This window comes from Neopelma chrysocephalum, unplaced genomic scaffold, assembly GCF_003984885.1.
Source record: "Neopelma chrysocephalum unplaced genomic scaffold, ASM398488v2 Primary Assembly neopelma1_63, whole genome shotgun sequence".
Lineage (NCBI taxonomy): Eukaryota > Metazoa > Chordata > Aves > Passeriformes > Pipridae > Neopelma > Neopelma chrysocephalum.
Window position 1 is genome coordinate 6,496,940 of NW_020897720.1, and position 15,408 is coordinate 6,512,347.

General features: G+C 46.1%; 1 protein-coding gene across 1 annotated transcript; it reads left to right on the top strand.

The window, feature by feature from the left end:
- Positions 1 to 1,537: 1,537 nt before the first annotated feature.
- BNIP1 (BCL2 interacting protein 1) lies at positions 1,538 to 6,137 on the top strand. Its single transcript, XM_027682662.1, has 6 exons — positions 1,538 to 1,647; positions 1,737 to 1,829; positions 2,095 to 2,186; positions 3,019 to 3,120; positions 3,782 to 3,900; positions 5,887 to 6,137. The coding sequence occupies exons 1-6, from the start codon at positions 1,561 to 1,563 to the stop codon at positions 6,081 to 6,083; spliced, it is 690 nt and encodes a 229-aa protein (XP_027538463.1). The 5' UTR covers positions 1,538 to 1,560; the 3' UTR covers positions 6,084 to 6,137.
- Positions 6,138 to 15,408: the final 9,271 nt, after the last annotated feature.

The window sequence follows — 15,408 nt, forward strand, 5'->3', positions numbered from 1 at the left end:
CAAGTTGAGAGGGAAGAAAAGAACTTGGTTTTCCTTTCTCATGCCAAGAGCTGCCTCTTGAGGCTGCTGGATCAGCGTGGTGGTCCAGCAAGAGAAGCTGGACGGGTCGTCTAATTGGCTTCCTGCAGTCTCTGTGAAAATGGTCTCCAACCCCTTTATCCAGAGGGTCTGAGAGCAGGAGAGGGAGGACACAGCACCAGGGGAGGAGTTTGTGGAAAAAGCAAAGGGCCACTGCCCTACCTCTTATTTTGAAGGAACAGAGGGAACCTCCTGTTCCCCCCCCTTGCTCATGGCCAGTATTGCTCTGGGTCTGTCCGCGCAGAAACCTCAGGAGGGTATTGGGTGTAAACCTGGAGCTTCTCAGGGGAGAACTTGCTCTCTTCAACTCCCTGACAGGAGCGTGGAGCCAGATGGGGTTCGGGCTCTACTCCAAGGGAACAAGGGACAGGACGAGAGGAAACGGCCTCCAGCTGTGCCAGGGGAGGTTCAGAATTTCTTCACTGAAAGGGTTGTCAGGCATTGGAAGGGGCTGCCCAGGGAGGTGGTGGAGTTCCCCATCCCTGGAGGTGTTCCAGGAAAGACTGGATGTGGCACTCAGTGCTCCTGCCTAGTTGACAAGGTGAGGATCCATCACATGTTGAACTTGATGATCTTGGAGGTCTTTTCCAACCTAAAGGATTCTGTGGTTTTGTGATTCCAAGCCCACTGTAGTCCTGGAGTGACCATTGGTTCTCCCAGGTATCAGGGGAGATGCTGCTTTGCACCTTTTTTTACCATGAGTCCAAGGGCCCCCCATTTGCCCTCGGCCACTAACGAACCACCTTTGCGTGCTTCACACAGTGCTCAGCGGGACATTTCACTGCCCAAAGAACTATAAAAGATGCAGTCCCAGCAGCACTGCAGGAACACAGTATGTGTTATCTGCAGTGCTGTGTCCAGTTCTGGGCTCCTGAGGACAGGAGAGACATGGAGCTCCTGGAGCGGGTCCAGCAGAGGCTGCGGAGATGATGAAGGGATGGAGCATCTCCCTTACGAGAAAAGGCTGAGGGAGCTGGGATTGTTCATTCCCCAAGAAGAGACACTGAGAGGGGACCTGAACAATGTCTGTCAGTGTCTGCAGGGAGGGGTCAGAGCATGGACCAGGATCTGCTCGGGGGTGCCCAGCAATGGGACAGGAGGCAACGGGCAGGAACTGGTGCCCAGGAAGTTCCACCTGAATACGAGAAAGAACTTTCCTTTGCGAGTGACAGATTGCCCAGAGAGGGTGTGGAGTCTCCCTCACCGGGGACATTCCAGTACTGTCTGGACACAACCCTGCACCACGTGCTCTGGGATGACCCTGCTCGAGCAGGGAGGTGGGACCAGATGACCCACCCTTCCAACCTGACCCAGTGTGTGATTCTGTGCGACTCTATTATTCATTCCCTGCGGGTCAGCGCTGTCCCTTCCCCGCGGCCCCTCAGCCCCGCCCGCCATGGCCCCCTCAGGCCGCGCCTCCCCCGCCGCCCGCAGGGGGCGCCCGCGCGCGGCGCTGCCCGCGCCCCGCCCTCCCCTGCCAAGATGGCGGCGGCCGCCGCGGCGGTGCCGGTGCGGGTCTGTCACCAGGAGATCGTCAAGTTCGACCTGGAGATCAAGGCGGCCGTGCAGGTACCGCCCGCCCGCCCGCTCCGGATCACCCCAGCGCGGCCGCGGGGGGAGCCGGGGAAAGCCGCGCTGACCGCACCGTTGTGTTCCAGGACATCCGGGACTGCCCGGGGCCTCTCAGCGCCCTCACGGAGCTCAACGCCGCCGTGAAGGAGAAGTTCCGACATCTGCGGGGCTGCATCCAGGTGAGGGTCGCCCCGGCCGGGGGCTGCTAAAGGGACCAGTGGTCTAGGCCCGTGCCTGCGGCTGCCCGCGAGCTGAGGGGGGTCCGGCCGTGGGTTGGGGGGTCCTGGTTTTGGGTTGAGGGGTCCCAGCTGCGGGTTGAGGGGTCCCGGCTCCGGGCCGGGGGTCTACGGATCAGTCTGCTCTGAATTCGCTCCCTGGCCGGGGTTGGGGTGTGCGAGTTGCCGGTGGCTGATGGGGTTTTGGTGTTTGTGGTCTCCGCCGAAGGAGCTGGAGCAGATGGCGAAGGAGCAGGACAAGGAGTCGGAGAAACAGGCCTTGCTGCGGGAGGTGGAGAACCACAAGAAACAAATGCTCAGGTGGGTCGGGCAGCTGGTGCTGTTCCCAAGTGCCCTGTACCCCGAGATAGTCTGACTTCGGTAAAGCATCTGTCAGATTCTGTTTGGCAAATGCAGTTGCTGACAGGATATGTTTTGCCGAATACCAAGAGGTCAGGGATGGAAAGGATATGACTCTCTCTTCCTTTCCAGACTCCTGTCCTGGCTCCCTAACTCTGGTCTGTCTCTTTGAGCACTTGAGCTCAAAGTAGGTGGCTTGAGAGTCTGTCATTCAACAGCTGGCACCGTTTTCTTCTTCCCTTGCTCCGTAAATGATACACTGAGGAGAAGGAATGTTGGGGCAGTATATTGTTACTCTGTGTTGTAATACTGAGAAAGTGAGCAGCTGAGGGAGCTGGGGGAGCTCAGCCTGGAGAAAAGGAGGCTCAGGGGGAAACTTGTCACTCTCTATAACTCCCTGACCGAAGGATGGAGCCAAATGAGGGTCAGGCTCTGCTCCCAGGAAACAAGGGACAGGACAAGAGGAAACAGCTACAAGCTGTGCCAGGGGAGGTTAAGGTTTAACATCAGGAAGAATTTCTTCATGGAAAGGGTTGTCAAGCATTGGAAGGGGCTGCCCAGGGAGGTGGTGGAGTCCTCATCCCTGGAGATGTTCAAGGAACGACTGGACTCAGTGCTCTGGTCTGGTTGACAAGGTGGGGATCAGTGATCTCAGAGATCTTTTCCAGCCTAAATGATTCTGAGGGTCCATGCACGTATAACGGGTGCCCAGTTACAGTAGTGTTTGCTTTGTGAAAGTTGTGCTTGCAAAATGTTCCCATCACGTTACAGCACTTTGTTCTTGTGATTTCAGCAACCAGGCAGCTTGGAGGAAGGCAAACCTGGCCTGCAAAATTGCTATTGACAACTCTGAGAAAGATCAGCTGCTGCAGGGAAGAGACTCCTTAAGACAAAGGTATCAGACTGTCCCACTGTACTCTGAGAATCAAGCAGTGTCTGCTGTATTCACTAGTTTTAAATGGAAGTGACATAAAGTTACTTAAGTATATCTGGAACGTGGCTTTTCTTTTATGAGTGCATTTTCCTTTTGTGGAGATTTGAACTGTTAAGGACTGTGATAATTTCAGGTTTTCTTGGCACTGGCATCTCTAAGCAGAAAAGGGGGTAAGTTAGCCTTTATAGTTTTTCTTACTATCTTTTACATTAATTCCAGTCAAGATTCTAAACAAGTAATAGATCATTATCCAAGCTGTTTTCACGTGCAGACCTGGATCCAAGTGTATGTAGGTTGTGTATTGAAAGCAACAAATGGGATACCTAGGATAATAAAGTTGTAGTTTGTTTGAGTACTTCCATAGGTGCTCTAAGTTACACAGTCCTGGATGAGTAAGTAGTGAAATACAGGCCCATGATTCTTTAATATTTTGTGATTATTTTTTTTTATTGTTTAGTGAAGATAATCTGAGTTTCTTATGCAGTGAAAAAAAACTTTTGTACACTGGCAGAGATGTTTGGTGCCAAGCTTTGTTCTAGGCTCCCTGGCAGCAGCATTTTACAAAGTACCCAAAGAAATAATTTTATCCCTTCCTGCCTTACTTTTTCCCTTTCCTTTTCAGGAAGACTACAAAGGAAAGCCTGGCAGAGAGTGCAAGTAACATCACAGAGAGTCTGATGAGCATCAGTAGGATGATGTCACAGCAAGTGCAGCAGAGCGAGGAGACCGTGCAGACCTTAGGTACAGATGGAGTTTGGGCATGGATTGGGTGGTGGAAGCACCTTTTGCCAGTTCTGTCAGGAGAGGGAGAGGCAGACTGGAAAATGTGGAGCAGAGTGGAAAACTGCTTTGCTGTAGGAGAACATGGTACGATGATAATTAAAGGACTGTCCAGCAGAACTTCTGTAGCAGTTGGACATAAACAGGAAATAATAATGTACTTTGTGTGGAGCTGTTTGTTGGAGTTTCTGTTTCATAATTAAGAAAAGGAAAAGGGGTCACAATAAGGAGCTTTTGTTTTAGTTTCACATAAATGCAGTTGTAAAAGCAATGTGGGCTCAGACAGTGCCAAGAATATGTTTGATGTTATTCTGTGTCACTGTCCTGGCATGGATTTGGTAATGGCAGAGAAAATAGAAGCATGGGTACAAGTCCATACACAAAGGAAAGAGTCTGGCTGGAAGGCTGTTTCCACCCAGGCTCCAGCTGGGATGACTGAGAGACGAGGAGATCAAGTGACTTGAACCCAAGGTCACTTGCTCTGTCAGCAGTGCATCAGGGACTGTGAAACCAAGATTTCACCCAGTTCTTTGGCTTGGACTCCTAAACCAATAAATCAAGTGACCTGTCAGAACTGGTGATTCATGAAGCATTTAGAAGTTGAGTCTGTGCTGCCTGGGCCTCTTCCTAGCTGTGCTTTTGGCAGAAGGGAAAACAGTTTAAAGATGAGGATAAATAACACAGTTTTGCCCTCCTTGCTTTCTGCCCTGTCTGAGGGTGGCAGCTGGGCACAGTTTGTTCCTGCAGAAGCAGCGTGTTCCTTCTCCAATTAAAAAGACAGCTTGGCTGACACTTTTTCACCCTGCGTCTGACTGAACAGCACTTGGAGTTCATCAAAGGAAAAACTGTCAAAGGTCATTTTCAAAACCCAGCTGCAAATTCTGAGTTAGCAGTTAGAATTCCTTTTTTCTGAGCAAGTCCTTCTGTAGGATGCAGTGAATGTTTGAGGCTGTGGAACAGGGAGGCTCTGCTTTGTCATTAACTCAGGAAAACAAGTTTTCTGTTTTCACTTGGATCAAAATGCATCTTGAAATAAGATGTGATGGGACAAAATGTTTTGTAAAATATTGCAGACTTATTTCTACTCTGCTTATTTCTGTGAACTAGACAAATGCTGGATTTGACCTTTCTGTAAGCAATCAGGGCAGTGTAGAGTGGTGCACCTTTCACTGTCCTGTAGGCTGTGCATTCTGTAGTGGAGGAAAAAGGGAATTCCAGGCTTTTGCTTTCATTGAGTAATTTGAAAGGAGGAAGGCTGAGGAGTTTGGGGCATTTGTTTGCTTTTTTGTTTTCTCACAGGGAAAGAGAAGTTGAAACTAATCAACACACTTTTTCTAGTTGACTCTTCTCATTTTTATTAGGCAAAAAAATATTAAGTTTGTCAAAAATGGCTATTAAGATCATTATCATCCTATTAAAAATCTCTTACTGCTGCATGCTGCTTTCTCACTTTCTGCAAGCCCACCTAAATCACACTGTTCTACTGCTCTGGCTTGGGGGAACAATTTCAGTTGTGCAATTAATGTATTTAAATATCGGCCTGTCCTGCTGCTGCCAGAACTGCTGCTGATTGTGCTGGTGATTTCTCTCTCTTCAGTTGGTGGTTATTTTGCACCATTCTTATTTCACTCTGCATCCATCAAAGTCTCAGCACTGACTGAAAAACATGAACTAGATTTGACCTGGTAACCTAAAAACTAAAAATTCAGGAACTTTAGTAGGCTTTGAAGTTTTTCAGTGCTGTTGTTTTGCTCTGCCTTTTTCCTTAGCACTACTGAGTTGTGACAACTTCCATGAGAACAGTCCCTGTGTGTCTCACCCACAAGTCAGTCTGACCCAGCAGGATCTCTCAGGCACTCTCTGTATTGCCAAATATCTCATCCTTACATACTTTGCCTTGTATTTTTGAACTGGCTGATTTTATTTTTTTTTTCCCCTTAATTTCAGCCAATTCTTCAAGAACCATCCTGGAAGCGAATGAGGAATTCAAGTCCATGTCTGGGACGATTCAGCTGGGGCGGAAGCTCATCACCAAGTACAACCGCAGGGAGCTGACAGACAAGCTGCTCATCTTCCTGGCCCTCGCCCTGTTCCTGGCCACAGTGCTCTACATCTTGAAGAAAAGACTCTTTCCATTTTTGTAAAATTCCAACACTAAGCTGAACTATTAAAAAAAAAAAAAAAGAGAATCAGAAAAAGGTGGTTGACAATGGTGGGGCTTTTAAATGAAGTAATAAAGGGATACTGCAATAGCTGGAGGAGCGTTAGAGCAGGCAGGGCTTTGTGCTGTCCCCATGGAGCTTGTGACCTGCCTCGGAAGAGCTTAAATGAGCAGGATTTGGGAAGAAACAGGTGGATCATGGTGTGGAAAAGAAGAAATGCCGATTTGACGGTAGATTTGGGGGAATCAAACACCTGAGGAACTGGTCACTCAAAGGTGCCAGTCTGAACTTTAAACCTCTCATTGTTTTTTGCCTTGAAATTAACTTTTGTCCTTGGCTTGGACTGGAAACTGCTCTGGCATCTGTGTGTAAGGTGCTGAGAGTAAGAGGAAGGATGGAAGAGAGAAATTCACATACATTCCACTAATAAACTATTTATTGTATTCATGTAAACAGAGTTTTGTTTAAAAACAAAGTCTAATGTGTTGAAAGAGCCTTCCAGTGTAAAAATTCATATTATTTAACAGCAGTGGTTGTTTATGGATTGTTTTTCCTGGGAGCATAGCACATGTGCAGCCTGGCTCTGCTCCTCTGGCAAAGCAAAAATGGGAACCCCATTTGTTACGATTAATTCACACAATATATTTGAGAATTACATTGCCAATCTGTTGAAATCAGAAGCCTTTTTGTTCCTTTTCATTATGAAATTTTACTAAATGCTTTATATTTGCAAAATGCTGCCAAGTTGCACATTTGAAAGTTGGGTTTTTTGTTGAGACGGGTAATCTCTTCTCAGTAAAATCTTTACCTTCCCTATCTCTGTTGCTTTAGTAATGTGAGTTTATTTGAATTAACAACATAAATGCCAACCACCACACTTCAGGTAGTACCTTGAGGTACCAAAACCTGCATTGCAGTGTTCTTATAGTTGACGTTTCATTGCTTCTTCAGAGCTGGCTGGTAAAGCTGACATTTGGTCTAGGAAATTCTTGCAAAATGGTTAAATACTGCCTTAATTTAGTAATAAGTAACTTTTTTAAAAGGGAGTGCTACATGTATCTTAATAAATAAGTCATCAAGCCAATTGCAGTATAAGTTTGTGTGAAATTTGAGGCTTGGTCACCTTTGTAGTCAGTTCTCAATGGGACATTCAGAAAGGAGGTGACCAGTTGATGATCTTGTCATTGTAACTCATTCACCAGATCTCAGTGCAGTGCTGGTTTATGCAACTTTGGAGCAGTCAATAAAATTCTCTTTACAGGGACTTGCTGCTCCTAGACCAGATGTAGAAGTGTGACTTTATTTTGTTCAGTCAGCTTGAAAACGGTCTCATCCTTCTGAAGTATTGCAGTCAAACACTCTCTGCCTCTGGACATAGATCAGCCTTAAAAAAAAAGCAGCAGCTTTCTCACAGTGCTGAGAACTTCAGGAAAGGTTGTTTTTAAGGGGGTGATATTTTGGGGTGGGGATTGTAATGTAGAGTTTGGGGGAAAAGAAAACATCTGTTGCTGAGTGTCTTGGTTTTTGCTCGGTTGTCATCTTGATACTGAAATTGAACCTTTCAGACCTTGACCTGCTGGAACAGTCTGAGGGCAAAAAAAAGCTTATGACATTTGCTTTCTATTGCATCCGGATTTAATTTAAAAACATAATCCAGTCCTTTTGTAAACATACCTACCTATGTAAACGGACTTAATTTACAGTCCTGAGAGACAAGAGAATTAGGTGAAAAAACATCGACAACTAGACCTTCTGGAAGAAGGGAAGAGTGGAAATACCTCTGCACTGCCCTGGATGCAACAGCTTGGTCTGCAGTACCTGATACTTGAATCATTTCCTTCCATAGGCAGCCAGAAATCATGCAGGCTCCTGATGGGCCACAGACCTGGAAAGAATCAGTGGAGACAGCAGGATAAATGTTACTTCCTCTTCAGGGTAAGAAGGGTGATTTGGTGAAGCACCACCTCTACTATGGGGGGTGAACCAAATCAAGTGGTTGCTCAAGAGACACCTGGGACTGGAGCAGAGCCAGAGCTGGTGGGAGTGCCCTGGATCCCTCCTGGCACAGTGAGATCCCCAATCAGCCCTTACAGCCCACAGCTGGGGGTGGCTGTGCTCAAACATCCTCCGTCCACACTACAGTGCGGTGTCTGCCTTGCTCCTCACCTCCAGACCTTGCTCCTGGCCTGAAGGTAGGGCTTTATATCTTATTTTTTGAATAAGTGAGTGGGAACAGCACTGGGGGAAGAAGAGGTGGTTGTGCCCTTTTTTTTGCTGTCTGATCCAGGGAGTGTGGAAAGTTGTGCCTGTGCAGTTTTTCTGTGTCTGCAGAAGGGTTTATATTTGCACACAGGATGGTGTGTCTTGGGGTCTTGCTGCTGTGTGCCCAAGGTTGTGTTGGGAAGGGTAAAAAATGGCATCACACTGGTTTTTCTGAAAGAGTAGCATTTTCTAAGGTGTTTCACCTTTCAAGTCTGCCCTGAAAAGTGCAGCAGAGCCATCAGGGAGGGTGAGAAGGGGATGGCCTCTGTTCCCTCTGCACTTTTGGGCTTGGGCATGACTTGGGGACCAAGGGTTGGAGTCCTTCTGAGACCACAAACTCCAGGACTGCAGAAGCAGCAAGTGTTTGGGAAGAAAGAAAGAAAGAGCTCTGGAGAAATGTTCAGGACTGTGCTGGAGGGTTCATACACAGGTGAAGCAAGCAGGAGTGCTCCTGTTACTCCCTGGGCCATCTCTCCCCAGAAGGCAGCAGGTATCAGATGTGGTTGCTGCAAGCAGATGGTGGAATTTACTGTCACAAAACAGTTGCAGTAAAAATCTTTGAAGAATAACACTCCTTTAAAAGAGGGAGTAAGGAATCACTCTGAGCTTAAAAAGGGGCTGAAATCTTGCTGTGGAGTTCAGGGGCTGAGACAGGCAGCTGGCAGCAATCAAGCAGCTGTGGGTTAATGAACTCATCAGCTGAGTGGTGGTTCATTAGTTGTGTCCTCCAGGCAAAGGGGGCTGAAGCCATTTAAAGAACTGTGGGTGTTTGGCTGTGCAGCTGGAGCCACTTGGGGGTGAGGATGAGGTGGCTCTGATGCCTTAGTGGACTCAGAGGTTTAGAGCTTGCAGGTTTGTGGAGTCTATATCAGGTCCTGACTGTGGAGTCTGACCCACTTCACTAAGAGCAGTTTGCTTTTTCTGAGCACCGGTGGAAAAAGGGAAAATGTCTGGAAGTTGACTGTGGATGTATCAGGAGCCAGATGGTGCTGTTGGATATTTATCTGTGTTGCCAGCCAGCACATGGTTACTGGGTTGTGGATGGAGATACAATCCTGGTCTCAGTTCCCACATGGCCATGGTGAAAAGCCTGTGGACAGGAGCAGGTGCCTGCCAGGTATCCAGTACATCCCTGAAATCTGCAGCATGAAGGTCACTTCCTAAGCATTTAGTCAGATGCATGTTTCCAAGGAAAGTCACTTTTTAGTGACTTGCAATAGGACATAGACCTGAGGAAAAGAAGTGGAAATAGTTTTAACATGAGTGTAACTGTGCTGAAAAGACTGATTTGATGTGACTTATAATTATTTTGTTATTGATTACGGTGTCAGGAAATACAGAAATATTACAGGATAACTATGGGAGAATAAATGAAGAGTCTAATATTATTTATTCCCCCTCCCATGAGAATTGACGAGAAATTAAGTTTGTATCTGAAGTTGTGCTTTTGAAATGCTTTCCACATAACTGGCTTTACCAAGATGGAAAGGTGAATTCATAGCTTGGAAGTTTCTAAAAATGTCTCTGCCAAATGTGCATTGCTGCTATCACAGGCCGAGTGGCCCAGAGCAAGCCAGGCTGGAATCTTTGGGGGCTGAGAATATCCAGAGGGCATGTGCATACTTGTCTGCAAATATGTGGGGCTCTTCTTTGGAAAGGGGGTGCAGAAATCAGCTTAGTATTACTTTGCCTCCCTGTTTGTAATGAAGTGATTCTCCCAGAAGAGAAATCTTAAGCTGAATCCAGGGGCTCTTTCATCATCCTGCTACTATGGAAAGTTGTTTCTGGGCTGGCTTAGTGCAGCTGATCGTGGACTTGTTCAGGCTGAGGCTGTTACACTGAATAAATAAAACTTCATTGTTATCTGCTTGCTTATATACAATGGCACAAACATTGTCTGGGTTGCTCTGTGCCACAGGGTAAATGACAGTCCCACCGAGATGAGATTTGGTTTTGTCACAGGAACATGTGATGGAGACTTTGTGCTGATTTCTTCGGGTGACACATTGAGAGAGATGCTCTGGCAGTGATGGAGCACTGTAACTAAGCCTTCAAGACTTGATCCTCTTCCATGTAAAGAGAGAGCTGCAGTCTGAGGAAGGGAGTGGGTTCGTCATTTTAGGGCCTGGGTTCTTCATTTAATTTGGTTTAGGGTCTGGCCCTTGGTGTGGTGTCCACTGAGATCTTAAGTTAGCAGAGATGCAGCACATGTGATTAATTTTCAAGTCCTTTACTGTCTATAATTATTCAGGCTTCTGCAAAGTCACTGAAAAACATTGCCTAGTTGTGCCTCTGTGTGTCCATGTAAATGCACTTGGTTCAGTGTAGCGAAGCCAGCACGGATCTCCCAGGTAGGGTCCCTCCTCTGTGCTGTGGGCTGGGGCTGCTGCTCCCATCAGTGTGAGCAATGTGTGGAATAAACTCCAAGCTTTTGGCACCACATGATCATGAAAAGTATCAAATTCTGCACAAGCACATATATGGTCTTCACAGTAGCAAATCTGAAAAAGCATATATTAATTTTATTTGGCTCTGGTTTGAGGTTTGCTTTTGATGTCATGATTTTAAGCCTTTCATGTAAGTGTGCAGCACTTAAATCATAACCTTGGAGAATTTGCAATTGCCCATTTCCCTCTGCCTGGCTACATCCTCACCCACTGGCTATTCCCACTTCCTCCAGGGGAGCAGGAGTGTTCCAGCCTTTCTTGGGCTCATCTGGTGTTGAAGAAAATGTCACGGTTCCAGTGTGGACCTTGGTTACTACTGCAGAGCCAGAGCTAATTGTGGCCACGTGTCTGCCTCCAAGTGGTGCCTTGGGCACCAAAATGCTGAGTGAGTCATGAGGCTCCTGGAAAGTCATTAAAAATACTTGTGTTGGAGTTGAGAAGCAAATCTGTTGAAGGTCTCCCTGGGGTGCTGTGACATCTTGCCATACCTTAGACCACCACAGCCTTTTGCTTCCACTTGGGCTTCCTTTTATTTTTATCCCCACAACGTGAGGCTGATCAGATGTTATCGCTCCTGACCTTTGTCTCCCTGCTGCAACATCAGAGCCGACTCCCGTATCCCACTTATCTCTGGCTCCTACAGCCTGCCAGGCGGGGTCGGGGCTGTGCCGTGGTGCTGTGGGATGCTTTGCCCCGCGCTTGGTGTCGGTGGCTGCATGAAAGGAAAATGCCACTCGGCTGCTCCAAGCCTGGCCCGGTGATAATGCTGCGTGTGTCCCTCCGGGCCCGCGATAAGCGCCCAAAGGGCAGGCAGGGAGAACGTCTCTGCTGGGATCAGCGCACACCAGGCCCTATAGATAGAACCACATATATATAGAACAACATGAAAGCTTTTTGCTTTCTTCTTTTCAACAGCATGATGGCTGAGTGTCACATCCAGGGACGCTTTCGGACCTGACCCCGCCGGGGGTCTGGTCTCGTTGTACACGCAAGTTCTTCAGTTTGTGTTGTCCCAGGGGGGCTGGAGATTTGAAATCAAAACCCACACGGGCTGCAAAGCGATGTTCTGTAGTCCTGATAAAGGCACTAAGACTGGGGAGGGGTGGGTTGGTTTCCCTTTATCTTCAAAATAGACAGCAGGACAGAATTTTCCTGTTTGGGTTATTGGCTTTTCGTAGGTGTCACCGAACAGTTATTGCTGCTGCTGATGGGAGATAACTCTGTCAGTGGCATCTGGGTGCTGACATTAAGGCCAGCCAGCCTGAAATGAAGATAAGATTTTTCTATATTGAGTAAGTCTATTGATCCGGTCGGCCTCCTGTCCTGTGTGTGATAATAACTTGATGTTTCCAAGAGAAGCAAACCTTCCCCTGTCCTCTATATTGAGATATATATATCTCTATATAAATGATCCGTTATATGTATATCAATGCTGTGTATTTTGGATTAAATAATGAAGAATTCCTTTCTGAGCGATGTTCTTAAAAGCATGCTGCTTTTCCTTCTTTTCATTTGGCCATAAAGTTGCAAATGCTACTAAGAATCATAACATTATTCCCATTTGTTTGCGTGTCAGAGATGAGACTTGAAAATAACTGAAATTTGCAAATAGTTTAAAAAAAGCCAGGGAATCCTGGCTTTTACTGGCTGATTTATGCCAGTAATCTGCTTATTCAAAACCAACCAGCCAAAAATAAGAGAGAAATAAAAATTTTAAAAAACCACAAACAAACACAAAAAAACCCCCAAGCACACAAGCATTTTCCTTATCTTCAGATTTGTTTAAAATACTTTTGTTCTTTGGTAATTGCAGGCTTTGACCCAAAGTTGCTTCCTGATCTTTCACAGACTTAATGGTAAACAATTTTGTAGACAACAAATTGGATAATATTCATGGTGAAAGACAGCAAGCAGGAATTGGAATTCTCATTACTGCAAGTTAATTTTTATGAAGTTGTGTGTGGATATTTAGGTTTGCAGATTTCAACAAGAGTTTCTGGTCTTATCATCTTGTCAAAAAGACATGTCTGTTAGAGGATTCCAGAAAAGGCAGAGAGGAATTGCCAGTTAGGAAAGAGTAACTCCTGGAACAACAAGCAGTAAATAGAGAACAAGAAAAAACTTTTACGTTCAGTACTAAACTGTAGACGAAAACTTTGTTTCTGCCTCTGCAAGAGGGAAATGGCAGCAGAGCTATTTTTGTGGATTAAAGCCAAAAGATAGTGGCAGTCCTTTCTGCACTCACCCAGGGCACTGGATTTAGTGTCTGTAGTAATAACCACACATGTATTGTTAATTCACATATCTCAGTTTTATTCCTGTGAGGTTCCTTGTCCGTGACCCCACGGGAGGAGAAGTCCCTGTGGGTGCACAGAGCCAAGGGGTCCCTCATATGGTCCAAGCTCAGCAGCTCCTCTCTGAACGTGTTCATCAGCCCCAGACACTGCTGGTGACAAATGACATTTTCTTTGCCTTTGTCCTCCAGGGCGTAAGATGTGACGTTTACATCCAAGATCAATTATTTTTAACTGAAGAGTGATAGCCCCGCGTCTAAATTATCTCAGGGCTTAATTCACATCAGTTAAAGCTTTTCAAAGGCTTATTAAAATTCCTTAAGTGTGTCCAACTTATCAGCAGTTGAGTGTCAATGGCATTATACAAATGTTGCTATTGGAAATAACTGTTAAGTATTGTTTGACTGTATTATTCTCATATATATATATATATATAATGCCTGTGACTATTAATACTACTTAGTACCTACATGATTCCTTTCATCTGGTGATCATAAGGCATTGCCCAGGGAAGCAAGAACTGTTCTCCCCTTTCTAAATATGGGAAAACTGTCCTGTCTAGCAGCTGTGTCTTATACCTAGATTTAACATCTTCCACTGAATCCTGCCAGGCTTGGCTCTTGGTCTGACCTATTGGTTTTTAACTTCATTTCGCTGTGCTTCTGCAGGACCTAAACCTTGTCTTGTGTGGGCAATACAGGGCAACAGCGCTGCTCCTTTGCCAAGAAATTTGTGATGCTGGAAAAAGTATGGATCAATGTATAGGTCAATATAGACTGACAGATTTGTGACAGGGAGGAGATGATATTGAGCTGCCCCAAGTCAGTTCAGCACCCCCTGTTACGGAGCAAAGGAAAGTTTGAGAGAAACATGGAAGGGTTTTTGGAGGGGAGGAGGCTCTCTTGCTCTTTCTGACGAGTGTCCCCATGCTGGCAGGAAATCTGGGAAAATCTGAGCACAGAGCTGGCATTAACATTTGGTGCTGTGAGAGAGGATGAAAAGGGCAGGGACAGTCTCTGAAGGGCTGTGAATGCCACTAGTTCCATGTTCCTGTGCTAATCCCTGGCAGTGGTGCGAGGTAGGAAAAATCCTGGTTGTTGCATAAAGGTGCAGCCTGTCCTGGCATCTGCTACAGCTGCAGGAGGCTGGGATGGGATTTTTGATGTGCTTGTGTGTATGAATATCCAGCCAGAAATACTTGGGATTAATTTGCAAGTGTTCTTTGCGTTTTTTCCTTCTTTCTTTTTCCCTCCCTGCAATTTTAATGTACAGTTCCTACCCATTTCAGGCAGTGGTGGAGGTTTAGATTTTATACACATTTGTACTTAACTCCACGCTGAAGTTCTGTCTGGAGAAGCATTTTGAGGAACTGATCATTTGTTCCAGAAACCACTAGGTAGCACTGTGAAATAAAGTTCTGCACCACGTTCTGCTTCCCTGCTCTGCTGGCCCCTGCAGAACAAAGACCTGCTAATTCCGGCATGGCTGGGCTCAGCATGGATAAAGGCAGCAAAGGTGGGATTAAAACTCAAAACTCTCCAGTATTGGGTTCACAGTCAGGCAAGGGAGAAATGAAGCTTTGTTAGGAGAGGTTTAGGCTGGATATTAGGAAAAAGTTCTTCACCCAGAGTGCTCAGCCATTCAATGGGTGAAGAACCTTTCCCTCATATCGAACCGAAACCTCCCCTGACACAGCTTCATATCATTCCCTTGGGTCCTGTCACTGCTTACCAGAGAGAAGAGATCAGTGCCTTGCATTGTCTTGATTTAATATGTTAAAGGATTATTCTTCCAGAAAAGTGGAGTCAGGTAAAATTTTGGGTTTGATTATTAACTTGTTTTTATGAAAATTAGTTTAGTTTTTGGTTTATTAATCCCCAAAATTACTCAAAATAGATAACTTGCCAGTTTCATTTTTAAACTTTTGAGCTTCAACAAGTTAGTAGTTATCTTGCTGCATTTTAACTCAACCCCACATAGTCACTGTACAATATCCCAGCTGTGGATCAGTTTATGCCCGTTTCTATTTCAATTCCAACTGCAACGTGTGTGCCTGCAGCAGCACCATATCACTGCTTTTTAAAATTAGCCCTCGCTCTGGCTGCCACAGGGAGAGGATACATGATAAAGGGATTGAGCATCACGCTCTGCCAGAGCTGCTGGGCTTAAATCATCGAGTTACAGGAACCCTGAGCTGCTGCTGGAAAGAGCCCCTGGCTCCAGGGGTCACAGTGTGCACTGTCAAATGCTTTGGAGAACTTCAGCATCAGCGTTGGCTGAGGAGCTGGAAATTCAGATGAGGAG

Coding starts and splice junctions, on each gene's coding strand:
- BNIP1 (XM_027682662.1), top strand. CDS start 1,561: ATGGCGGCGGCCGCCGCGGCGGTGCCGGTGCGGGTCTGTCACCAGGAG. Junction 2,187..3,018: donor CACAAGAAACAAATGCTCAG/GTGGGTCGGGCA, acceptor TTGTGATTTCAG/CAACCAGGCAGCTTGGAGGA. Junction 3,121..3,781: donor AGAGACTCCTTAAGACAAAG/GTATCAGACTGT, acceptor TTTCCTTTTCAG/GAAGACTACAAAGGAAAGCC.